This window comes from Rhinopithecus roxellana, chromosome 11 (assembly GCF_007565055.1).
Source record: "Rhinopithecus roxellana isolate Shanxi Qingling chromosome 11, ASM756505v1, whole genome shotgun sequence".
NCBI classification, from domain to species: domain Eukaryota; kingdom Metazoa; phylum Chordata; class Mammalia; order Primates; family Cercopithecidae; genus Rhinopithecus; species Rhinopithecus roxellana.
In genome coordinates, this window is record NC_044559.1 from 77,438,444 (window position 1) to 77,465,502 (window position 27,059).

At 39.2% G+C, this 27,059-nt stretch overlaps 1 protein-coding gene across 1 annotated transcript in view; it reads right to left on the bottom strand.

The window, feature by feature from the left end:
* CC2D2B (coiled-coil and C2 domain containing 2B) overlaps window positions 1-27,059 on the bottom strand; it is a 143,099-nt gene that overhangs the window by 20,480 nt on the left and 95,560 nt on the right. The window contains 4 exon segments of the mRNA XM_030940402.1: window positions 969-1,166; window positions 1,650-1,832; window positions 4,188-4,286; window positions 22,587-22,683. Coding sequence (XP_030796262.1) covers window positions 969-1,166; window positions 1,650-1,832; window positions 4,188-4,286; window positions 22,587-22,683 — 577 coding nt within the window.

Here is a 27,059-nt window from a genome sequence, read left to right on the forward strand (position 1 = left end):
AAAGGAGACACTATTATTATTCTAGTATTACAGAAGAGGAAATAAGCTTGGAGTAATAAAATAACTTGCCCTGGGTTCCATGGCTAATACAATATGTGAAGTCCCTGGGAAACTGAGCCCAAGTTGGACTGACTGCACAGGGTGCATGTAACCATTATATTGTATTTATATTTATTTAGTAATTATTTAGTAATTTATTAATTACTAAAATGTTAAATATTAAAATAATATGTTTCCACATTAAACACATACTTTAAAGTACAACTGTTAAAACATTTTAAAATATTGAAGAATAGCAAATGTTTTATTTGTTTTTTGGTTCAAATCTATCACAATTGTTTTTGTGAATATAACTTTATTATAAGCTGCCACAGCAGGGAGATATTAGGGTAGCACAGTGTGCTTTCTCAAACAATAGAAGTTATACTATGTATTTTTCCCCTATAGTGCCGGAGATAAAGACTCAGACTAATCTAGGAAAGGAGAAAGGGGTGCAAATAAACAAGGTGTTAACATAGAAAGTTCATGAACATTTTAACTGATATTCAATAGCTGCCATTTATGTGCCATTATGACCCTCTACACTGGTGACTTCATGCAAGTAATAAACAAAGTTCACAATCCTTGACAAGCAAAGGAGCTCAGATTTGTACATATTTTTAAAAGATAAAGATAGTCTTTGAAATAGATCTGAGAGCACTATTACCTCCTTGGATACTGGGTGTCAGGACACACAGGCAGGAAGAAACCCATGATGGAAAAGCAGTGTAGCAAAAGGCAATCTAAATTAGAACTTTTGATTTTAGCTTAAAGAGTCCAGCTAAGGGAGCTTTATGACTCACAAACAGTACAAATATTCTGAGGACAGACAATTCACTAGATTGAACCCAAATACACAAAAGGTAAAAGTGATTCTTCACAGATGCCCTTTAATCACAATGAAGCTGTTAAGAATAATTATAACTTACAAATGTTGCATTAGAATTGTGAAGAAATATATCCAGAAGTTGCTGAGGTGGATTTAATGCCTTGATATATCTTGTGACTAAGAACTGTATCCCTTCATCATTAAAAACAGTAGTTATGATTCTTCGGTTGGGAAACATTGCCTTACAATTCTTTTTAAAAATCTGTGCTCTCTGCAAGACCTCTGTTTGATCTAAAAACTGGAATAAAATTTAAAGTATTTCAACATTGTACTATACTGTTCTCACAGGAAAATATCTAGAACCAATGTTTATTTTTGCCATCTTTGAAATTATTATTACTGGTTTTTTTTTTTTTTTTTTTTTTTGAGACAGAGTCTCGCTCTGTTGCCCAGGCTGGAGTGCAATGGCCAGATCTCAGCTCACTGCAAGCTCCGCCTCCTGGGTTTACGCCATTCTCCTGCCTCAGCCTCCCGAGTAGCGGGGACTACAGGCGCCCACCACCTCGCCTGGCTAGCTTTTTGTATTCTTTAGTAGAGACGGGGTTTCACCTTGTTAGCCAGGATGGTCTCGATCTCCTGACCTCGTGATCCGCCCGTCTCGGCCTCCCAAAGTGCTGGGATTACAGGCTTGAGCCACCGTGCCCGGCCTATTACTGGTTTTTAAAATAGTTTATACTTCTTTGATGGTATATATAAAAGAAATTCAATGTAAAAAACCTACCTTATCTAGTGTTGGATTACAGGTGACATACGATATTTGAGGTTCAATGGTAGCAAAAATATTTAAGAATGTACATTCTTTTAAATTCTGCTCATTGGAATCTTCTTTAGGAAATGCATAAGTATTACTCCAAGTATACCCAAGCAAAACTGGTGGAATAGTTACTTGAAATGTTCCACTAATCTGAAAGAGTATATCAGCATAATGGATTATGTATGATGAAAATGAGCATCAGTCAAATATTAAGGCCCAGCGGAGTCCACTCCATCACAGAAAGCTGGCTTGCTTGTGTGAATGGGCTTCCACTCATTTGTACTTGCCCAGGAATGAGCAGGTTCTCTGTGGTGATGTGTTCATAGGTACCCTTGACACCTGGGGTCCCTGCCTAATATGTACTATGTAGAGAGGGTAGGAGTAAGAAAGGAATGAAACAAGCAAGTTACGATACCAGTGATAAAGCTCTTAGAAAATCTAATGCAGGCTCAGAGAAGAAGCTAAAAGATCATGTTACATTTTGTATTGGGTCTAGAAAGAGAAAATATATAACAGCAAGAAAGACAACCCTCAGGTCCACAGTAGGAGGAATTGTGTGTGTGTGTGCGCGCGTGCATGAGCGTGTGTGTAAGAGGTAAATAATAATAATAATAATAATAATAATAATAATAATAAATACTAGCTGGGAGTGGTGGTGCACACCTGTGGTCCCAGGTACTTAGAAGGTTGAGGTGGGAGGATCACTTGGGCTTTGGAGGTTGAGGCTGCAATAAGCCATGATTGTCCCACTGCATTCCAGCCTGGGCAACACAGTGAGATGCTGTCTCAAAAGAAACATGATAGCTAATAGTTACCGAGTGCTTACTAATGTGCAAGACCCCAAGTGCTTGATATAGATCACATCATTCAATGGAGTAGATACTGCCCTTATCTCCATTTCACAAATAAGGAAACTGAGGGTCAGAAAATTGAAGTATTTGTGCGAGATCACAAAACTAATGAGTAGTGAAGCCAGGACTACAACCCAGATGTGTTCACCTTTGAGGCCCACACTCTTACCTACCACTGTATCCTGCAGTCTGGCCTAAGACTGAGCAATGTCCACAGGGACTTACAAACATAGGAAGCCCTGTAGCTGTACCTCCAACAATGTCTATTCCTATTGCCAGTCTTTGAAACACGTGCCGTCATGACTTCATGTGATTGCACGCTGTGCAGGCACCTCTACTCTCCTATCTGATATTTGTTCTTTCCCACTTCCTTACCAATAGCTTTAGTTGGCAACATGACAGCCAGGTAGTAGGAACAGAAAGTTCATTAACACTTTAATTGGTATACAATGGCAGCTATTTATTACTATTATGACACTGTACAGTGGTGACTTCCTGCAATTAATAAACAAGGCTCACAATTCTTGACAAGCAAAGGAGCTAGGATTTATATATATATATTTAAATGATTGTCTCTGAAATAAATCTGAGAGCACTGTTATCTCCTTGGAAATTGGGTGTCAGGACACATAGGCAGGAAGAAACCCGTGATGGAAAAGCAGGGTAGTAAAAGGCAATCTAAATTAAGCCCTTATTTGCTTGACCAATTTGTCAAGCCCTTGTTTGCTTGACAAATTCATCTTTAAGGACTTAATTCAGAAGTCATCGCCTATATTAAGTCTTCTTTGATCTTTCTTTCTCCTCCTTAGTCTCTTCTTATCTACCAAACTCTGAACCACTCCCCTGGCATTTCCACCTGCAACCCAGGAAGAGTAAAGTACTCCATACTGTATGTTCCCACATACCTATCTCATACCTCTATTAAAGCACTACAATATTATCACATTGTACTGAAATGTTCGTTTTATTCCATAGACTGAACTCATTGAGGTAGAAAATTCATTTCTGAATTTTCACATTTCCAGTGTCTGCCATGGCATCAGAGATGTCAAGTGCCTTGCCTACCATCACTTAGTGAAGAAGTTACAGTGAAGTCTGGGCTGGGGCTTTTCTACTTTGCTAGTCATGTGGGCATTTTCCTGCTACATAATAACCCAAAAACAGAGCCCTCTGAGGGTCTCACAGAGACTAGGTGCAAATTATAGGTCTTACCATGGTCAATAGACAGTGTTGACAAGCTGAAACTCCTGGTACCCATGATTACAAAGCAACACCACTAATCAGAATGTTTCATGAATCTCATCTTATAGAACTCTTTTATGCAAATATAAATGTTGTTTGAAGACCTAAGACTAGTTTTCCTATTCTGTTAGTGAGCACTCTAAAGATACTGTCCTATTCTTTGTTAGTGAACACTCTAAAGATACTGTCCTATTCTTTGTTAGTGAACACTCTGAAGAACTGTCTAGAGACAGTTCAAATGTTCAAACACTTCAAAAGCCCAGAACATTCTAATATAGGATCATCTTAACTGACCTACCAGCCTGCCAATCACAGAGTCTGATTCAAAGACAACAGAAAGTGTTTCTGTTAGTGTTTCTATTAGCCAGAGGTCAAAACTTAGAATAATGAGCAAAGAAGCATTTTCGCTTACTTCAGATTGTTGCAGAAGAGCAGAAAAAGGGAAGACAATGGATCCAAGCCAATTCTTTCTTATATATGAGTGAGCACTACAGCTCTTGAGACAGTGATCCTATGAAAATAAATAATTTTTTTATTACTTAATTCATATGATGAATAGTTTTACAAACTCACAGGTAAATACAAAAAGTCATTCTGTTTCTTTTAAAAAAGGAAAGGTAAATAGAAAAGATACGTTTTTCTTGCTTTTTAATTTCTTTGAAAGATAACTATTTAAAGCAAAAAATAATAGTCTGGGAGAAAATGATCTGTTGTGGAGTTTATGACTTGTGTAAAGTGGAATGTATGACAACACTAGCACAATGCAAGGAGGGAGAAATGGAGGCATTATATTATAGTATCCTGCTCTTACACTGTATGTGAAGTGTCACTATATTATGTACAGATAGTCTGTGGTAAATTAAAGATAATATTGTAAACCTGAGAGCAACAGTTAAGAAAACAAACAATTATAGCTAATAAGCCAATAGTGGAGATAAAATGAAACATAAAACTATGCCATCAATTCAAAAGAAGGCAGGAAAAAAGAATAAAGAATAGTTGGGATAAGCAGAAGATAAATAGGAAGATGGTACACAGCCAGGTTAATAATTATACAAAATGTAAATGGTTGTACGTTCAAAGGAAGAGATTGTCAGAGTGGATAAAAAAGCAAGACTCAACTTTATGCTGTCTAGAGTAAACCCATTTTAAATATAAAGACATAGCTTAAAAGAAAATAAAAAGAGGGGGGGCGGAGCAAGATGGCCGAATAGGAACAACTCCAGTCTCCAACTCCCAGCGCGAGCGACACAGAAGACTGGTGATTTCTGCATTTTCAACTGAGGTACTGGGGTCATCTCACTAGGGAGTGCCGGACAATCGGTGCTGGTCAGCTGCTGCAGCCTGACCAGCGAGAGCTGAAGCAGGGCGAGGCATCGCCTCACCTGGAAGCGCAAGGGGGAAGGGGATCCGTTTTCCTAGCCAGGGGAACTGAGACACACAACACCTGGAAAATCGGGTAACTCCCACCCCAATACTGCGCTGTAAGCATACAGGCATTCCAGGAGAATATATCCCACACCTGGCCGGGAGGGTCCCACGCCCACGAAGCCTCCCTCACTGCTAACACAGCAGTCTGCCGCGATCTATCCGCAAGGCAGCAGCGAGGCTGGGGGAGGGGCGCCCGCCATTGCTGAGGCTTAAGTAGGTAAACAAAGCCGCTGGGAAGCTCGAACTGGGTGGAGCTCACAGCAGCTCAAGGAAGCCTGCCTGTCTCTGTAGTCTCCACCTCTGGGGACAGCGCACAGCTGAAGACCAACAGGGGAAGTAGCGGGAGCCGGTGCAGACGCGAACGACTCTGTCTGACAGCTTTGGGGAGAGCCGCGGATCTCCCAACGCGGAGGTTGAGATCTGAGAACGGACAGACTGCCTGCTCAGGTGTGTCCCTGACCCCTGAGTAGCCTAGCTGGGAGAAATCCCCCACTAGGGGCAGTCTGACACCCCACACCTCACAGGGTGGAGTACACCCCTGAGAGGACACTTCCAAAGGAAGAATCAGACAGGTACACTCGCTGTTCAGCAATATTCTATCTTCGGCAACCTCTGCTGCTGATACCCAGGCAAACAGGGTCTGGAGTGGACCTCAAGCAATCTCCAACAGACCAACAGAGAGTCCTTCTGACTGTCAGAAGGAAAACTATCAAACAGGAAGGACACCTATACCAAAACCCCATCAGTTCGTCACCACCATCAAAGACCAGAGACAGATAAAACCACAAAGATGGGGAAGAAGCAGGGCAGAAAAGCTGGAAATTCAAAAAATAAGAGCGCATCTCCCCCTGCAAAGGAGCGCAGCCCATCGCCAGCAACGGATCAAAGCTGGTCAGAGAATGACTTGGACGAGAGGAGAGAAGAAGGCTTCAGTCCATCAAACTTATCAGAGCTAAAGGAGGAATTACGTACCCAGCGCAAAGAAACTAAAAATCTTGAAAAAAGAGTGGAAGAATTGACAGCTAGACTCATTAATGCAGAGAAGATCATAAACGAAATGACAGAGATGAAAACCATGACACGAGAAATACGTGACAAATGCACAAGCTTCAGTAACCGACTCGATCAACTGGAAGAAAGAGTATCAGCGATTGAAGATCAAATGAATGAAATGAAGCGAGAAGAGAAACCAAAAGAAAAAAGAAGAAAAAGAAATGAGCAAAGCCTGCAAGAAGTATGGGATTATGTAAAAAGACCAAATCTACGTCTGATTGGGGTGCCTGAAAGTGAGGGGGAAAATGGAACCAAGTTGGAAAACACTCTTCAGGATATCATCCAGGAGAACTTCCCCAACCTAGTAGGGCAGGCCAACATTCAAATTCAGGAAATACAGAGAACGCCACAAAGATACTCCTCCAGAAGAGCAACTCCAAGACACATAATTGCCAGATTCACCAAAGTTGAAATGAAGGAAAAAATCTTAAGGGCAGCCAGAGAGAAAGGTCGGGTCACCCACAAAGGGAAGCCCATCAGACTAACAGCAGATCTCTCGGCAGAAACTCTACAAGCCAGAAGAGAGTGGGGGCCAATATTCAACGTTCTTAAAGAAAAGAATTTTAAACCCAGAATTTCATATCCAGCCAAACTAAGTTTCATAAGTGAAGGAGAAATAAAATCCTTTACAGATAAGCAAATGCTTAGAGATTTTGTCACCACCAGGCCTGCCTTACAAGAGACCCTGAAGGAAGCCCTAAACATGGAAAGGAACAACCGGTACCAGCCATCGCAAAAACTTGGCAAAATGTAAAGACCATCGAGGCTAGGAAGAAACTGCATCAACTAACGAGCAAAATAACCAGTTAATATCATAATGGCAGGATCAAGTTCACACATAACAATATTAACCTTAAATGTTAATGGACTAAATGCTCCAATTAAAAGACACAGACTGGCAAACTGGATAAAGAGTCAAGACCCATCAGTCTGCTGTATTCAGGAGACCCATCTCACATGCAGAGACATACATAGGCTCAAAATAAAGGGATGGAGGAAGATCTACCAAGCAAATGGAGAACAAAAAAAAGCAGGGGTTGCAATCCTAGTCTCTGATAAAACAGACTTTAAACCATCAAAGATCAAAAGAGACAAAGAAGGCCATTACATAATGGTAAAGGGATCAATTCAACAGGAAGAGCTAACTCTCCTAAATATATATGCACCCAATACAGGAGCACCCAGATTCATAAAGCAAGTCCTTAGAGACTTACAAAGAGACTTAGACTCCCATACAATAATAATGGGGGACTTCAACACTCCGCTGTCAACATTAGACAGATCAACGAGACAGAAAGTTAACAAGGATATCCAGGAATTGAACTCATCTCTGCACCAAGCGGACCTAATAGACATCTATAGAACTCTCCACCCCAAATCAACAGAATATACATTCTTCTCAGCACCACATCGCACTTATTCCAAAATTGACCACATAATTGGAAGTAAAGTACTCCTCAGCAAATGTAAAAGAACAGAAATTATAACAAACTGTCTCTCAGACCACAGTGCAATCAAACTAGAACTCAGGACTAAGAAACTCAATCAAAACCGCTCAACTACATGGAAACTGAACAACCTGCTCCTGAATGACTACTGGGTACATAACGATATGAAAGCGGAAATAAAGATGTTCTTTGAAACCAATGAGAACAAAGATACAACATACCAGAATCTCTGGGACACATTTAAAGCAGTGTGTAGAGGGAAATTTATAGCACTAAATGCCCACAAGAGAAAGCAGGAAAGATCTAAAATTGACACTCTAACATCACAATTAAAAGAACTAGAGAGGCAAGAGCAATCACATTCAAAAGCTAGCAGAAGGCAAGAAATAACTAAGATCAGAGCAGAACTGAAGGAGATAGAGACACAAAAAACCCTCCAAAAAATCAATGAATCCAGGAGTTGGTTTTTTGAAAAGATCAACAAAATTGACAGACCGCTAGCAAGGCTAATAAAGAAAAAAAGAGAGAGGAATCAAATAGATGCAATAAAAAATGATAAAGGGGATATCACCACTGACCCCACAGAAATACAAACTACCATCAGAGAATACTATAAACGCCTCTACGCAAATCAACTAGAAAATCTAGAAGAAATGGATAATTTCCTGGACACTTACACTCTCCCAAGGCTAAACCAGGAAGAAGTTGAATCCCTGAATAGACCAATAGCAGGCTCTGAAATTGAGGCAACAATTAATAGCCTACCCACCAAAAAAAGTCCAGGACCAGATGGATTCACAGCTGAATTCTACCAGAGGTACAAGGAGGAGCTGGTACCATTCCTTCTGAAACTATTCCAATCAATAGAAAAAGAGGGAATCCTCCCTAACTCATTTTATGAGGCCAACATCATCCTGATACCAAAGCCTGGCAGAGACACAACAAAAAAAGAGAATTTTAGACCAATATCCCTGATGAACATTGATGCAAAAATCCTCAATAAAATACTGGCAAACCGGATTCAGCAGCACATCAAAAAGCTTATCCACCATGATCAAGTGGGCTTCATCCCTGGGATGCAAGGCTGGTTCAACATTCGCAAATCAATAAACGTAATCCAGCATATAAACAGAACCAAAGACAAGAACCACATGATTGTCTCAATAGATGCAGAAAAGGCTTTTGACAAAATTCAACAGCCCTTCATGCTAAAAACGCTCAATAAATTCGGTATTGATGGAACGTACCTCAAAATAATAAGAGCTATTTATGACAAACCCACAGCTAATATCATACTGAATGGGCAAAAACTGGAAAAATTCCCTTTGAAAACTGGCACAAGACAGGGATGCCCTCTCTCACCACTCCTATTCAACATAGTGTTGGAAGTACTGGCTAGGGCAATCAGGCAAGAGAAAGAAATCAAGGGTATCCAGTTAGGAAAAGAAGAAGTCAAATTGTCCCTGTTTGCAGATGACATGATTGTATATTTAGAAAACCCCATCGTCTCAGCCCAAAATCTCCTTAAGCTGATAAGCAACTTCAGCAAAGTCTCAGGATACAAAATTAATGTGCAAAAATCACAAGCATTCTTATACACCAGCAACAGACAAGCAGAGAGCCAAATCAGGAATGAACTTCCATTCACAATTGCTTCAAAGAGAATAAAATACCTAGGAATCCAGCTTACAAGGGATGTAAAGGACCTCTTCAAGGAGAACTACAAACCACTGCTCAGTGAAATCAAAGAGGACACAAACAAATGGAAGAACATACCATGCTCATGGATAGGAAGAATCAATATCGTGAAAATGGCCATACTCCCCAAGGTTATTTATAGATTCAATGCCATCCCCATCAAGCTACCAATGACTTTCTTCACAGAATTGGAGAACACTGCTTTAAAGTTCATATGGAACCAAAAAAGAGCCCGCATTGCCAAGACAATCCTAAGTCAAAAGGACAAAGCTGGAGGCGTCACGCTACCTGACTTCAAACTATACTACAAGGCTACAGTAACCAAAACAGCATGGTACTGGTACCAAAACAGAGCTATAGACCAATGGAACAGAACAGAGTCCTCAGAAATAATACCGCACATCTACAGCCATCTGATCTTTGACAAACCTGAGAGAAACAAGAAATGGGGAAAGGATTCCCTATTTAATAAATGGTGCTGGGAAAATTGGCTAGCCATAAGTAGAAAGCTGAAACTGGATCCTTTCCTTACCCCTTATACGAAGATTAATTCAAGATGGATTAGAGACTTAAATGTTAGACCTAATACCATAAAAACCCTAGAAGAAAATCTAGGTAGTACCATTCAGGACATAGGCATGGGCAAGGACTTCATGTCTAAAACACCAAAAGCAACGGCAGCAAAAGCCAAAATTGACAAATGGGATCTCATTAAACTAAAGAGCTTTTGCACAGCAAAAGAAACTACCATCAGAGTGAACAGGCAACCTACAGAATGGGAGAACATTTTTGCAACCTACTCATCTGACAAAGGGCTAATATCCAGAATCTACAAAGAACTCAAACAAATATACGAGAAAAAAACAAACAACCCCATCAAAAAGTGGGGAAAGGATATGAACAGACATTTCTCAAAAGAAGATATTCATACAGCCAACAGACACATGAAAAAATGCTCATCATCACTCGCCATCAGAGAAATGCAAATCAAAACCACAATGAGATACCATCTCACACCAGTTAGAATGGCAATCATTAAGAAGTCAGGAAACAACAGGTGTTGGAGAGGATGTGGAGAAATAGGAACACTTTTACACTGTTGGTGGGATTGTAAACTAGTTCAACCATTATGGAAAACAGTATGGCAATTCCTCAAGGATCTAGAACTAGATGTACCATATGACCCAGCCATCCCACTACTGGGTATATACCCAAAGGATTATAAATTAGTCTACTACAAAGACACATGTACACGTATGTTTATTGCGGCACTATTCACAATAGCAAAGACTTGGAATCAACCCAAATGTCCATCTGTGACAGACTGGATTAAGAAAATGTGGCACATATACACCATGGAATACTATGCAGCCATAAAAAAGGATGAGTTTGCGTCCTTTGTAGGGACATGGATGCAGCTGGAAACCATCATTCTTAGCAAACTATCACAAGAAGAGAAAACCAAACACCGCATGTTCTCACTCATAGGTGGGAACTGAACAATGAGATCACTTGGACGCGGGAAGGGGAACATCACACACTGGGGTCTATCATGGGGAGGGGGGAGGGGGGAGGAGGGAGGGATTGCATTGGGGAGTTATACATGATATAAATGATGAATTGATGGGTGCTGACGAGTTGATGGGTGCAGCACACCAACATGGCATAAGTATACATATGTAACAAATCTGCACGTTATGCACATGTACCCTAGAACTTAAAGTATAATAAAAAAAAAAAAAAAAAAAAAAAAGAAAATAAAAAGATATATTATACAAGCACTAATTAAAAGAAAGCTGAGTCACTATATTTATAACAGACAAAACATTTAAAAACAAGAAATATAATCAGGAATAAAGAGAGATATTTTATACTGATACAGGAATCAATTCATCAAAAATAAATATATATGTAATATGTAATATATATCTAACACGTATGAACCTAGAAACAGAGTTGCAACATACAGAGCTAAAAAACATGACATCAAAAGCAAGTTGATAAATTTGACTTCACCAAAATTAAAAACCTTGCTCTTCAAAAGACACTGTTAAGAAAATAAAAAGATAAGCTACATATTGGGAGAAAATATTTGCAAATCATGTATCTGACAAAGGACTTGAATACAAAGAACCCCCAAAATTCAGTAAGAAAATAACCCAGTTTTAAAAATAGACAAAAGACTTGAACAGACACCTCACCAAAGAAGATATATAAATGGCAAATAAATATTTACATGGAAGGGTGCCCAACACCATTAGTCATTAGGAAATGCAAATTAAAGCTACAATGAGAAACCACCATACAACTATTAGGGTGGTATAACCACCATACAACTATTAGGGTGGCTAAAGTTTAAAAGTTTGACGAAGTGTTTGTAAGAAAGTGAAAGAACTGGAAGTCTCCTACATTATTGGTGGGCATAAAAAGTGGTACACTTTGGGAAACAGTTTGGCAGTTTCTTAAATATTCATTTACCATAATATCTAGCTATTTTTATTTGCTAAGAGAAATGAAAGCATTTGTCTATAAAAAGACTTTACACAAATGTTCATAGCAGCTTTATTTATAATAGTCAAAAAATGAAAACTAAATGTCCATCAACAGGTGAATATATAAACAAGCAATGAAATGCATGTTTGTCAATGGAATACTGCTATATAATAAAAAGAAATGAACTGTTTGATACAACTACAACATGAATGAATCTGAAAATAATTTTTCTGAGTAAAAGAAGCAAAAACAAAACAAAACAAAAACACATACCATAGGATTCCATTTTCTATAAAATTCTAGAAAACAGAAACAATAGTGACAGAACACAAATCACTGGTTGCTGGCAGGAGGTAGACATGTCAACAGAGCAGGCGGATACTTTTGAGGGTAATGGATATGTTTATTATCTTAATTGTGATGACGGTTTCATTGGTATATACATATATCAAAACTTGTCAAATTATATACTTTAAATATGTGCAGATTATTGTATGCTAATCATTCCTTAATAACACTATTTTCAAAATTAGGGAAGCTATTTGTAGTAGGGAGAAGCAGGGATTAGGCATAAAAGGGATTGGCATTCGCTCCCACCACCACCCCTCCCATTGGCAGCATCCTATGATCTACTCCACTTTTGGCCACTTATATTTTTCATTTCATCAACCAAAGGCCAGAGAATCTAGGGAAAATGAAAGAAAATAGCTGAAGTTTGAAAAAAGCTGCCAAAACCCTGATTCCTCCCTTTAGTTCATAACCACTGCTTTGGACATTAGGAGCCCTTCCAACTTTTTGTACTTAAGAAGTTACCCCATCCACTTACCAGGGAATATGAGAAGGGTCTTTTAAATCCAGAGGCTAACCAGCAACAATAGAGCTGAGCAAGATGGACTGTGCTGCTCTAGTCTAAAAAGTAATAGGCACACTTAGGTAGCTTTGTAGCAATCAAGTCCTTGGAATTCTGACGGATGTGCTCTCAACTGCATTAATCTTTCTATCCTAAGTCGCAGGGATGCTGGAGGCTTCTTAGGTCTACCTTGCCTCAGGCTATAGATTATAGCTCTATCAAAGTTCACCTTAGAATTAGTTCCCTACATAGATGGAGCTGGAGGCCATTATCCTTAGCAAACTAACACAGGAACAGAAAACCAAATACCACGTGCTCTCACTTATAAGTGGGAGCTAAATGATGAGAACACATGGACACATAGAAAGACATAACACACACTGGGTCCTATTGGAGTGTGGAGGGTGGGAGGTGGGAGAGGATCAGGAAAAACAGCTAATGGACACTAGGCTTAATACCTGGGTGATGAAATAATCTGTACAACAAACCCCCATGACACAAGTTTACCTGTATAACAAACTTGCATGTGTGCCCCGGAACTTCAAAGTCAAATAAAAATAAAAAGTATGTAAAATTGGCTCCTTATGCATCCTCTCTGAGAAGCAATGAAAGAATTTTAAGATCAACAATATGAATTATATATGAAGCAACGTTTAAGGAATCTATTAGTATGGGAACTGTATATATCAAGTGATAAAAACAAGACTTAATATCCGGAGCTATAATGTGTATGTGGTAAGTTTGCATATCCTGGTGTAAGCTGAAGCAGGGCCAGGCACTCTGATGGTTAAATGGTGGAAGAGGTGCTGTTATGATTGGACCATCTCTTTAAATAACTCATATAAATAAAACTCAGATATCTGTATACTTAGTCTCTCAACCCCTTGTAAATCAAAGTAACCCCTTCATCTTTGTCGTAGAAGATAATTTCTTTGTGAGCAACATAGCTTGCCCAATAGGGTCCCTTATCTTGTCATCAGGATGAACACCTTTGTATGTTAATTAACAGTCATAGAGTTGGGACAGTGGCTTGATTAAATGAACCATAGACTAAAGGCTCAAATGTACAGTGTGATTTCCACAAGGTAATAAAACTGAAATTTAAAATCAAAAGTTTATACAAGTCTTTCAAACATTTGAAAATGCAAATATACAATATTAGAAGACTGTTAGGCCAAGCAAGAAAATGTAATATATATATATATTAATTATATGTATATAATATATATTACATATATAAGATAAACAAGTCACTAAATATAAAATACATAGTCTAAGATGTTTACAGAGATAAATTTATAGTTCCAAATGTTTCCATTATTTGTGAGAAGGCAAGAGATCAAACAAACTAGGCATTCAATACATTTGGCAAAAGTAAATACAAAAATTATAGTCCTAGGGGAATAGGGAGAAAAAATGAAAATACAAGTGGAAATAAATGAATTAGAAAACCAAACATGTGAAAAGTAAAAACAATTTCAGTAGTTGGTTCTTTAAAGAATAGGCAAACATCTTCCAAATTAAATAATTTTTTTAAAAATTGAAAGACAAGGTTGGATAAAGTTAGAAGTCACAGGAGAGTAGATAATGGCAAGTCAAAATTTATAAGACTATGCTGAAAATTTACATGCTAATAAATTTTAAAATCTTGAAAATAACTATTTTTTAAAAGTATTTAAACCAATATCTGAGTTTTGGGTTAGTTTAAGGTCTTTCCGTGGCTACTGGGATTTCTGTTAGACTTTCAGTTAACCTAGGTTTTAAATCTGGAGTATGCATGGGGCTTGCTCTGCCAGTTCCAAAGGCAGTTCAGTCCATCTCTTTCATGCCGAGCATTAAAAATAGGCTACGTGGCCGGGCGCGGTGGCTCAAACCTGTAATCCCAGCACTTTGGGAGGCCGAGACGGGTGGATCACGAGGTCAGGAGATCGAGACCATCCTGGCTAACACGGTGAAACCCCGTCTCTACTAAAAGATACAAAAAAATAGCCAGGCGACGTGGCGGGCGCCTGTAGTCCCAGCTACTCAGGAGGCTGAGGCAGGAGAATGGCGTGAACCCAGGAGGCGGAGCTTGCAGTGAGCTGAGATCCGGCCACAGTACTCCAGCCCAGGCGACAGAGCGAGACTCCGCCTCAAAAGAAAAAAAAAAAAAAAAAAAAAAAAAAAAAAAAGGCTACGTGTCTATAAGAGTTCCAAGTCTTCAGCTTTCTGCTAATACATAACTAAAGAAAGGGAGATCTGTGGGAAGTAAGAAAACAGTTGATAGCAGGAAGAAAATATACAGGAGGGGCACAGAGAAAAAAAGAGGAAAAATGAAACATTTCTAGACAAAATAATGTTCAGTGATAACTTAAAACCTTCTTTCAACTGCATAGCTATCTCGGGGCTCAGCCTAGCTCTAGTCTTTTACAAGACAATGGAATGTTTTGGCCCATAGCTACCCTAAAACCCCGTCCATGAGAGGAGGGCAAGAATGCAAGGCCCTTTCCTTTTTTAAAGAGCATGCCAATATTGTCACAAACAAGTCTGACACCTAAAGCATGTGGATCTCATTCCAATAACAACAATCTCACTCTAATAACAATGCAAAGCAGTTTCAAGGGTTCAGTTGTTAATCAACTGCTACTCAATTCTGACCAAATTAGTCTTTGAGATAACTCACTTTTGAGAGAGAAAATTTGTTAGACATTCTTTTGGGTTTTCTAAGCTTTACCCATTATCAATGTCATCAGAACATTACTCAGTTTAACTCCTTGGAGAAAAGCTATCGCCAAATTATTGCTCAATATTTTACCCTCAGCATTTATCATGGTTGATTTAAAGTTTCTTTAATAAGAATATGTGTTGTATCTCCTGGAAAACTGGGTTGGAAAACATAGTCATTAAGATTTGCAGTGGTTTTTACAGAAGGCTCGTTCCTGTACCTTACTCTCCAAGGTCTTGTTCAACTTCTCTGACATGGATCCCCAGTTCCTCCAGGTAGAATTAATTGCTCCTTCAGTAGCATTGCCATAGAATTTGGAAAACATTTCTATTAAAGCATTTAATCTACATACCTTAAAAGAGTAGATTCGGGGGGCGGAGCAAGATGGCCAAATAGGAACAGCTCCAGTCTCCAACTCCCAGCGCGAGCGACACAGAAGACCGGTGATTTCTGCATTTTCAACTGAGGTACTGGGGTCATCTCACTAGGGAGTGCCGGACAATCGGTGCTGGTCAGCTGCTGCAGCCTGACCAGCGAGAGCTGAAGCAGGGCGAGGCATCGCCTCACCTGGAAGCGCAAGGGGGAAGGGAATCCGTTTTCCTAGCCAGGGGAACTGAGACACACAACACCTGGAAAATCGGGTAACTCCCACCCCAATACTGCGCTTTAAGCAAGCAGGCACACCAGGAGAATATATCCCACACCTGGCCGGGAGGGTCCCACGCCCACGGAGCCTCCCTCACTGCTAACACAGCAGTCTGTGGCGATCTATCCGCAAGGCAGCAGCGAGGCTGGGGGAGGGGCGCCCGCCATTGCTGAGGCTTAAGTAGGTAAACAAAGCCGCTGGGAAGCTCGAACTGGGTGGAGCTCACAGCAGCTCAAGGAAGCCTGCCTGTCTCTGTAGACTCCACCTCTGGGGACAGCGCACAGCTGAAGACCAACAGGGGAAGCAGCGGGGGCCGGTGCAGACGCGAACGACTCTGTCTGACAGCTTTGGGGAGAGCCGTGGATCTCCCAACGCGGAGGTTGAGATCTGAGAACAGACAGATTGCCTGCTCAGGTGGGTCCCTGACCCCTGAGTAGCCTAGCTGGGAGACATCACCCACTAGGGGCAGTCTGACACCCCACACCTCACAGGGTGGAGTACACCCCTGAGAGGAAACTTCCAAAGGAAGAATCAGACAGGTACACTCGCTGTTCAGCAATATTCTATCTTCAGCAACCTCTGCTGCTGATACCCAGGCAAACAGGGTCTGGAGTGGACCTCAAGCAATCTCCAACAGACCAACAGAGTCCTTCTGACTGTCAGAAGGAAAACTATCAAACAGGAAGGACACCTATACCAAAACCCCATCAGTACGTCACCATCATCAAAGACCAGAGACAGATAAAACCACAAAGATGGGGAAGAAGCAGGGCAGAAAAGCTGGAAATTCAAAAAATAAGAGCGCATCTCCGCCTGCAAAGGAGCGCAGCCCATCGCCAGCAATGGATCAAAGCTGGTCAGAGAATGACTTTGACGAGATGAGAGAAGAAGGCTTCAGTCCATCAAACTTCTCAGAGCTAAAGGAGGAATTACGTACCCAGTGCAAAGAAACTAAAAATCTTGAAAAAAGAGTGGAAGAATTGACAGCTAGACTAATTAATGCAGAGAAGATCGTAAACGAAATGACAGAGATGAAAACCATGACACGAGAAATACGTGACAAATGCACAAGCTTCAGTAACCGACTCGATCAACTGGAAGAAAGAGTATCAGCGATTGAAGATGAAATGAATGAAATGAAGCGAGAAGAGAAACCAAAAGAAAAAAGAAGAAAAAGAAATGAACAAAGCCTGCAAGAAGTATGGGATTACATAAAAAGACCAAATCTAAGTCTGATTGGGGTGCCTGAAAGTGAGGGGGAAAATGGAACCAAGTTGGAAAACACTCTTCAGGATATCATCCAGGAGAACTTCCCCAACCTAGTAGGGCAGGCCAACATTCAAATTCAGGAAATACAGAGAACGCCACAAAGATACTCCTTGAGAAGAGCAACTCCAAGATACATAATTGCCAGATTCACCAAAGTTGAAATGAAGGAAAAAATCTTAAGGGCAGCCAGAGAGAAAGGTCGGGTTACCCACAAAGGGAAGCCCATCAGACTAACAGCAGATCTCTCGGCAGAAACTCTACAAGCCAGAAGAGAGTGGGGGCCAATATTCAACATTCTTAAAGAAAAGAATTTTCAACCCAGAATTTCATATCCAGCCAAACTAAGTTTCATAAGTGAAGGAGAAATAAAATCCTTTACAGATAAGCAAATGCTTAGAGATTTTGTCACCACCAGGCCTGCCTTACAAGAGACCCTGAAGGAAGCCCTAAACATGGAAAGGAACAACCGGTACCAGCCATTGCAAAAACATGCAAAAATGTAAAGACCATCGAGGCTAGGAAGAAACTGCATCAACTAACGAGCAAAATAACCAGTTAATATCATAATGGCAGGATCAAGTTCACACATAACAATATTAACCTTAAATGTAAATGGACTAAATGCTCCAATTAAAAGACACATACTGGCAAACTGGATAAAGAGCCAAGACCCATCAGTCTGCTGTATTCAGGAGACCCATCTCACATGCAGAGACATACATAGGCTCAAAATAAAGGGATGGAGGAAGATCTACCAAGCAAATAGAGAACAAAAGAAAGCAGGGGTTGCAATACTAGTCTCTGATAAAACAGACTTTAAACCATCAAAGATCAAAAGAGACAAAGAAGGACATTACATAATGGTAAAGGGATCAATTCAACAGGAAGAGCTAACTATCCTAAATATATATGCACCCAATACAGGAGCACCCAGATTCATAAAGCAAGTCCTTAGAGACTTACAAAGAGACTTAGACTCCCATACAATAATAATGGGCGACTTCAACACTCCACTGTCAACATTAGACAGATCAACGAGACAGAAAGTTAACAAGGATATCCAGGAATTGAACTCATCTCTGCACCAAGCGGACCTAATAGACATCTATAGAACTCTCCACCCCAAATCAACAGAATATACATTCTTCTCAGCACCACATCGCACTTATTCCAAAATTGACCACATAATTGGAAGTAAAGCACTCCTCAGCAAATGTAAAAGAACAGAAATTATAACAAACTGTCTCTCAGACCACAGTGCAATCAAACTAGAACTCAGGACTAAGAAACTCAATCAAAACCACTCAACTACATGGAAACTGAACAACCTGCTCCTGAATGACTACTGGGTACATAACGAAATGAAAGCGGAAATAAAGATGTTCTTTGAAACCAATGAGAACAAAGATACAACATACCAGAATCTCTGGGACACATTTAAAGCAATGTGTAGAGGGAAATTTATAGCACTAAATGACCACAAGAGAAAGCAGGAAAGATCTAAAATTGACACTCTAACATCACAATTAAAAGAACTAGAGAGGCAAGAGCAAACACATTCAAAAGCTAGCAGAAGGCAAGAAATAACTAAGATCAGAGCAGAACTGAAGGAGATAGAGACACAAAAAACCTCCAAAAAATCAATGAATCCAGGAGTTGGTTTTTTGAAAAGATCAACAAAATTGGCAGACCGCTAGCAAGGCTAATAAAGAAGAAAAGAGAGAGGAATCAAATAGACGCAATAAAAAATGATAAAGGGGATATCACCACTGACCCCACAGAAATACAAACAACCATCAGGGAATACTATAAACTCCTCTACGCAAATCAACTAGAAAATCTAGAAGAAATGGATAATTTCCTGGACACTTACACTCTCCCAAGGCTAAACCAGGAAGAAGTTGAATCCCTGAATAGACCAATAGCAGGCTCTGAAATTGAGGCAACAATTAATAGCCTACCCACCAAAAAAAGTCCAGGACCAGATGGATTCACAGCTGAATTCTACCAGAGGTACAAGGAGGAGCTGGTACCATTCCTTCTGAAACTATTCCAATCAATAGAAAAAGAGGGAATCCTCCCTAACTCATTTTATGAGGCCAACATCATCCTGATACCAAAGCCTGGCAGAGACACAACAAAAAAAGAGAGTTTTAGACCAATATCCCTGATGAACATCGATGCAAAAATTCTCAATAAAATACTGGCAAACCGGATTCAGCAGCACATCAAAAAGCTTATCCACCATGATCAAGTGGGCTTCATCCCTGGGATGCAAGGCTGGTTCAACATTCGCAAATCAATAAACGTAATCCAGCATATAAACAGAACCAAAGACAAGAACCACATGATTATCTCAATAGATGCAGAAAAGGCTTTTGACAAAATTCAACAGCCCTTCATGCTAAAAACGCTGAATAAATTCGGTATTGATGGAACGTACCTCAAAATAATAAGAGCTATTTATGACAAACCCACAGCTAATATCATACTGAATGGGCAAAAACTGGAAAAATTCCCTTTGAAAACTGGCACAAGACAGGGATGCCCTCTCTCACCACTCCTATTCAACATAGTGTTGGAAGTACTGGCTAGGGCAATCAGGCAAGAGAAAGAAATCAAGGGTATCCAGTTAGGAAAAGAAGAAGTCAAATTGTCCCTGTTTGCAGATGACATGATTGTATATTTAGAAAACCCCATCGTCTCAGCCCAAAATCTCCTTAAGCTGATAAGCAACTTCAGCAAAGTCTCAGGATACAAAATTAATGTGCAAAAATCACAAGCATTCTTATACACCAGTAACAGACAAGCAGAGAGCCAAATCAGGAATGAACTTCCATTCACAATTGCTTCAAAGAGAAGAAAATACCTAGGAATCCAGCTTACAAGGGAAGTAAAGGACCTCTTCAAGGAGAACTACAAACCACTGCTCAGTGAAATAAAAGAGGACACAAACAAATGGAAGAACATACCATGCTCATGGATAGGAAGAATCAATATCGTGAAAATGGCCATACTGCCCAAGGTAATTTATAGATTCAATGCCATCCCCATCAACCTACCAATGACTTTCTTCACAGAATTGGAAAAAACTGCTTTAAAGTTCATATGGAACCAAAAAAGAGCCCGCATTGCCAAGACAATCCTAAGTCAAAAGGACAAAGCTGGAGGCGTCACGCTACCTGACTTCAAACTGTACTACAAGGCTACAGTAACCAAAACAGCATGGTACTGGTACCAAAACAGAGATATAGACCAATGGAACAGAACAGAGTCCTCAGAAATAATACCACACATCTACAGCCATCTGATCTTTGACAAATCTGAGAGAAACAAGAAATGGGGAAAGGATTCCCTATTTAATAAATGGTGCTGGGAAAATTGGCTAGCCATAAGTAGAAAGCTGAAACTGGATCCTTTCCTTACCCCTTATACGAAGATTAATTCAAGATGGATTAGAGACTTAAATGTTAGACCTAATACCATAAAAACCCTAGAAGAAAATCTAGGTAGTACCATTCAGGACATAGGCATGGGCAAGGACTTCATGTCTAAAACACCAAAAGCAACGGCAGCAAAAGCCAAAATTGACAAATGGGATCTAATTAAACTAAAGAGCTTTTGCACAGCAAAAGAAACTACCATCAGAGTGAACAGGCAACCTACAGAATGGGAGAACATTTTTGCAACCTACTCATCTGACAAAGGGCTAATATCCAGAGTCTACAAAGAACTCAAACAAATATACAAGAAAAAAACAAACAACCCCATCAAAAAGTGGGGAAAGGATATGAACAGACATTTCTCAAAAGAAGACATTCATACAGCCAACAGACACATGAAAAAATGCTCATCATCACTCGCCATCAGAGAAATGCAAATCAAAACCACAATGAGATACCATCTCACACCAGTTAGAATGGCAATCATTAAGAAGTCAGGAAACAACAGGTGTTGGAGAGGATGTGGAGAAATAGGAACACTTTTACGCTGTTGGTGGGATTGTAAACTAGTTCAACCATTATGGAAAACAGTATGGCAATTCCTCAAGGATCTAGAACTAGATGTACCATATGACCCAGCCATCCCACTACTGGGTATATACCCAAAGGATTATAAATTATTCTACTACAAAGACACATGCACACGTATGTTTATTGCGGCACTATTCACAATAGCAAAGACTTGGAATCAACCCAAATGTCCATCTGTGACAGACTGGATTAAGAAAATGTGGCACATATACACCATGGAATACTATGCAGCCATAAAAAAGGAGGAGTTTGCGTCCTTTGTAGGGACATGGATGCAGCTGGAAACCATCATTCTTAGCAAACTATCACAAGAAGAGAAAACCAAACACCGCATGTTCTCACTCATAGGTGGGAACTGAACAATGAGATCACTTGGACGCGGGAAGGGGAACATCACACACTGGGGCCTATCATGGGGAGGGGGGAGGAGGGAGGGATTGCATTGGGGAGTTATACATGATATAAATGATGAATTGATGGGTGCTGACGAGTTGATGGGTGCAGCACACCAACATGGCATAAGTATACATATGTAACAAACCTGCACGTTATGCACATGTACCCTAGAACTTAAAGTATAATAAAAAAAAATAAAAATAAAAAAATAAAAAAAAATAAAAAAGAGTAGATTCTATGGGTATGCATTTTTATATTTTTAGTAGCAAGTTCAATAGGGAGGAAACTAACATTTATTTTGGAGCTTGCTAGGGTGCTGGGCATTGTGCTAGGAACTTTTACACATACATCTATGAGGAAGATAGTCAGTAATTTTAGAAATTAGATTAAGTAGAACTGAATTTTAGCCTTAGGAATAATTCGATCTCTTTTGTAGGAGTAGTGTATTTTCTTTGATCAGATAATGAGAAATATGTAACCTATTTCTATTTATATTTCTGTATTGGCTACAGAAAGGTCACATTTAAATGTAACGTTCTATTGCAGAAACCTACTTCTCCCAAGTTCTTGGTATATTTATTCCTCCTCCTCCTATATGTGGTTTATATTTTATTTTTTAACTGACTTGTCATATGTTTGATTTTATTGCAAGTTGCCTCAAATCCTTTCAAGAAAATGTTGGATATAGACATTGCATCTAAAAGCATATTTACAAACATGTTACTAGACTTCATTCAGTTTGACGTTAGAATTATTCCAGCATTGGCTATTATAATTATTCTACTTTACCTCATGTTTTTCAGTCATCATTTCATCAAAAATGTTGATATATATATTATCTTTTATTTTAGATAAGCTTGAGAAGCTATAATCATGTCCTGGTGAGCTGCAAATAAGAAAAATATATTCAAATGCTTAATTTTCTCAAAATCCACTTATTTCCTAACAGCATTATTCATAAAGAACTATAAAATCACCTGTGTTGTTTTCTTTTATGAAGTATAAGCTAAGGAAAAGCTGTATATTTTGAAGACTGGCTGCTACCTTTCATTAGAGCCAGCATGTGCTTTGTAATTTACATCTCTCTTAAGATGAAAAATAAAAATGTTTAAGTGTTGAACAGAAAGGCTTTCACTATAGCTATCAATTGCAAAGATTATTTGGAGTATTGTATAGATTTTTCAACTATCTTAAATTCTGCTAGTTTCCCATAGAGATAAAATGCTCTTTTATTGTCAGTTAATAGATATGATTTTAAATACAGAATTTATGGCCAGGCACGGTGGCTCACGCCTGTAATCCCACCACTTTGGGAGGCCGAGGTGGGTGGATCACCTGAGGTCAGGAGTTCGAGGCAAGCCTGGCCAACATGGCGAAATCCCATCTCTACTAAAAGTACAAAAAAAAAAAAAAAAAAAAAAAAAAATTAGCCGGGCCTGGTGGCAGGCAGTTGTAATCCCGGCTACTCGGGAGGCTGAGGCAGGAGAATTACTTGAACCCGGGAGGTGGAGGTTGCAGTGAGTAGAGATCACGCCACTGCACTCCAGCCTGGGTAACAAGAGTGGAACTCCATCTCTAAATACATAAATAAATAAATCACAGAATTTATTCTCTTTCCCATGTTAATTTTCTCCAAGCAGAAACTGGGATAATGGAGTGCATTTAATTTTGCAAGCTGTCCACTGATGGCATTCTTGATTAAGCACATTTTGGAGGTAGTTGAAAGGATAGTGTATATCATGAACAATGAACTTTCACTCTCAGCTCCAGCTTGTGTACTGAATCTCCATCAAACATTTAACAGTGATGGCAATCTCAATCTTGTACAATAGGTTACTTTACACGAGAAACTGAAGCTCTGAGAAGTTAAATAACTTACTCAAGGTAATGCCACCAGCAAATGACAGAGCCTGATCTGAACCCAGCTTTTCTTCTTTTTAATTTTTTTATTTAGTGTATATATATATATATATATATATATATATATTTTTTTTTTTTTTTTTTTTTTTTTAGAGACAGGGGTCTATCTTGCCCAGGCTGATCTTGAACTGCTGGGCTCAAGTGATCCTCCCACCTCAGCCTCTTGAGTAGCTGGGCCTACAGGTTGTACCACCACACTTGGCTGGACCCAGTTCTGACAAACTCCAAAGACCAGGTCTTTTCAGTGTACAGCTGCCACTGACATTACTTGTTGAATCTTGTTGCTTAAGGAAGCAACCACTATTTCAAAGGATCTTCAACAGCTTCTGTAACTTTTTGAAACCTACAAGCAATGATGATTGAAAAATGCTAGTTGAGTTTAGAGAACAATTTTAAGTGGAAGTTTCCTTATATTTCCTAGTGATAAAATAACTAGCTGACTCCCCTACTTTGTTCCTCAAGGATTTCCTTTCCTTGATGTTGCCAGAACCTAAGAAAGGGCAGGGGAGGCAATATTTATTTACAACAGTACGCTAGCAGGAGAAAGGACAACTGTCATCCTTACAACTTTTTTTAGCTTATTAGTCTATTCCTGACATCACTTAAGTCCTTCTGCATTATTTTGCATTCTGTATTCTATTAAAATGTTCTTCAAATGTTACCATAATTCTTCCTCCAGGAAGGGCTCATGGAGCTAATTAATATTATTTATTACTTATAAATATTATTTATTATGACTACTTATCAATTTGCTTGTGGTTTTTGTTCACTAAACTGTCACAAGAAGAGGGGAGTTGGGGTCTTATACCAAAGGCATCAAAAAGTAGTAGCTGGATGGTTTTGCCTTATCCAAAGCCTGCGATCCACTTGGTTGTACTCCACATTGTTCTTGGCCTATTTCACTGCTATAATTGCAAGGATGTAAACACTCCCAAATCTTCTCATTAGTTCACTTATAAGTTTATGTATCTTATTGACTGTTTTATGTTCTCCTAAATTTATTTAATACAGTATACTTCTTCTAACTCTAATGTCTACATTAATATTCCAAGTATTTCCAAACACACATGACCACATATTTTACATTTACAAACTTTTCAAACAAATACATTTTATACGTTAATTATTTAACTTGATATTATGTGATATTATATAATAGATTTCCCTTTAAGTCAATAATTTCCTTCACACACAAAGAATAAATAGTTCAAGAAAGCAAGTGTCAGAGAACAATGCAAAGTGAGAGGTACAAGATTCAGACAGGCAGCCAAATAACAAGAATATCTGTTTAGGAACTCTGGCCAACAACTCTGAAGATATAATTGAGCCTATGTTGAATCCGGAAGAATGAATTTGATTTCTGCTAATAGGAGAAGTTCCATAGCATCTAAGCTAACAAAATTCTAAGGTGTTTTTCGTTATAGTTCCCCTACCCCTAAGTTGAAATAATGGCACAAACAGGGTCTCCTTTTCTTTGCAAATCCTGTTTAGGATTTGAAGCCTTTCACTTTCAGAAGGGGTGGCTGGGATGTGAATGTTTACATAGCCTCCAAGATGTCATCACATATATGCAAGTGATTATGTCAGTTCTTCTGAGTTCCTTTAGCCTTTGTTAGTGGGGGATATACGTTAACATAGGCATCGGACAAAGCATAGAGATCCCATAAAATCATATAAACTGTGAACTAATATGAAATATAAAATATTCATAAGAAATTATAGAAAATATAGAAAAATAATATAAAATGATGGCTAATCCGTAAGACAATCCTGCTCTACGTGCATGAATAAGAAGCCAATTTTCCCACCTTTCAAAATAAAAAGAAACATATTAATTGAAAAAATGTTTAGATGTTTAATAGCTACACATACCTGCTCATGAAAGAAATCTATACCCAGCAGTAAAGCATAGCAATACTAAAGGAAGTGGCAATGGAATTAGATTCATTTTACTGGGTCATGAGTGTGTGTATGTGTGTGTCCCTAAACACCACATAAAGGATTATTCTAGTCTATATCTATTTTGTTCCTTCTTGGTAGCAAGCAGGAACATAGGTGTATATTTCTTTTTGGATTTAAAAATCTGATTTATTAACCATTTTAATTAAAAATACTTTTATATACAGGAATATTATTCAAAAAGATATCCTCACTCATTCTTCAGAAAATGCAATGGTCTAAAATTTTAATGCAAGTTGACATATGTTCTAAAGTAAGGAAAGTAAAGGAGGACCACTGTTAATTAAAGATTTTTTAAAAGGACATACCATAAAGGAAAGGACTGGCACAATTTAAAACTTCTTTTCATCAAAATACGTCATAAAGAAAATGAAAAGTCAAGTCATTAGGGAAAGATAGCTTTAACACATATAACTGACAAAGGGCTGGTATCCATAATATATAAGAACTGCTTCCAAAAAAAAATAAAGACAGGCCAGGCACGGTGACTCACACCTGTAATCCCAGCACTTTGGGAGGCCAAGGCGGGCGGATGACGAGGTCAGGAGATAGAGACCATCCTGGCTAACACGGTGAAACCCTGTCTCTACTAAAAATGCAAAACAAATTAGCAGGGCGAGGTGGCAGGTGCCAGTACTCCCAGCTACTCGGGAGGCTGAGGCAGGAGAATGGCGTGAATCCGGGAGGTGGAGCTTGCAGTGAGCCGAGATCACACCACTGCACTCCAGCCTGGCCGACAGAGCAAGATTCCATCTCAAAAATAAATAAATAAATAAATACAAAACAATAGAAAAATAGAGAAAAGTATCCTTTCGGCTAGAGCAGCCATCTTCCATTGTTCGCCAAAATGACGAACACAAAGGAAAAGAGGAAAGGTACCCGCTGTTTTTTCTCTAGGCCTTTTAGAAAACATGGAGTTGTTTATTTGGCCATGTATATGCGAATCTGTAAGAAAGGTGATATTGTAGACATCAAGGGAATGGGTACTGTTCAAAAAGGAATGCCCACAAGTGTTACCATGGCAAAATTGGAAGAGTCTGTAATGCTATTGGCATTGTTGTAAACAAATAAGGGCAAGATTCTTGCCAAGAGAATGAATGTGTGTATTGAGCACATAAGCACTCTAATAGCGGAGATAGCTTCCTGAAACATGCGAAGGAAAATGATCAGAAAAAGAAGCCAGAGAGAAAGGTACCTGGGTTCAACTGAAGCACCAGCCTGCTCCACTCAGAGAAGTGCCCTTTGTGAGAATCAATGGGAAGGAGGCTGAGCTGCCGGAACCTATTCCCTATGAAGTCATGGCATAATTGGTGTTAAAAAAAAATGATCATAAAAGACCTCTGGACTGCAAAAATGTTTCTCTTCATTGAGTAGAAGTGTGGT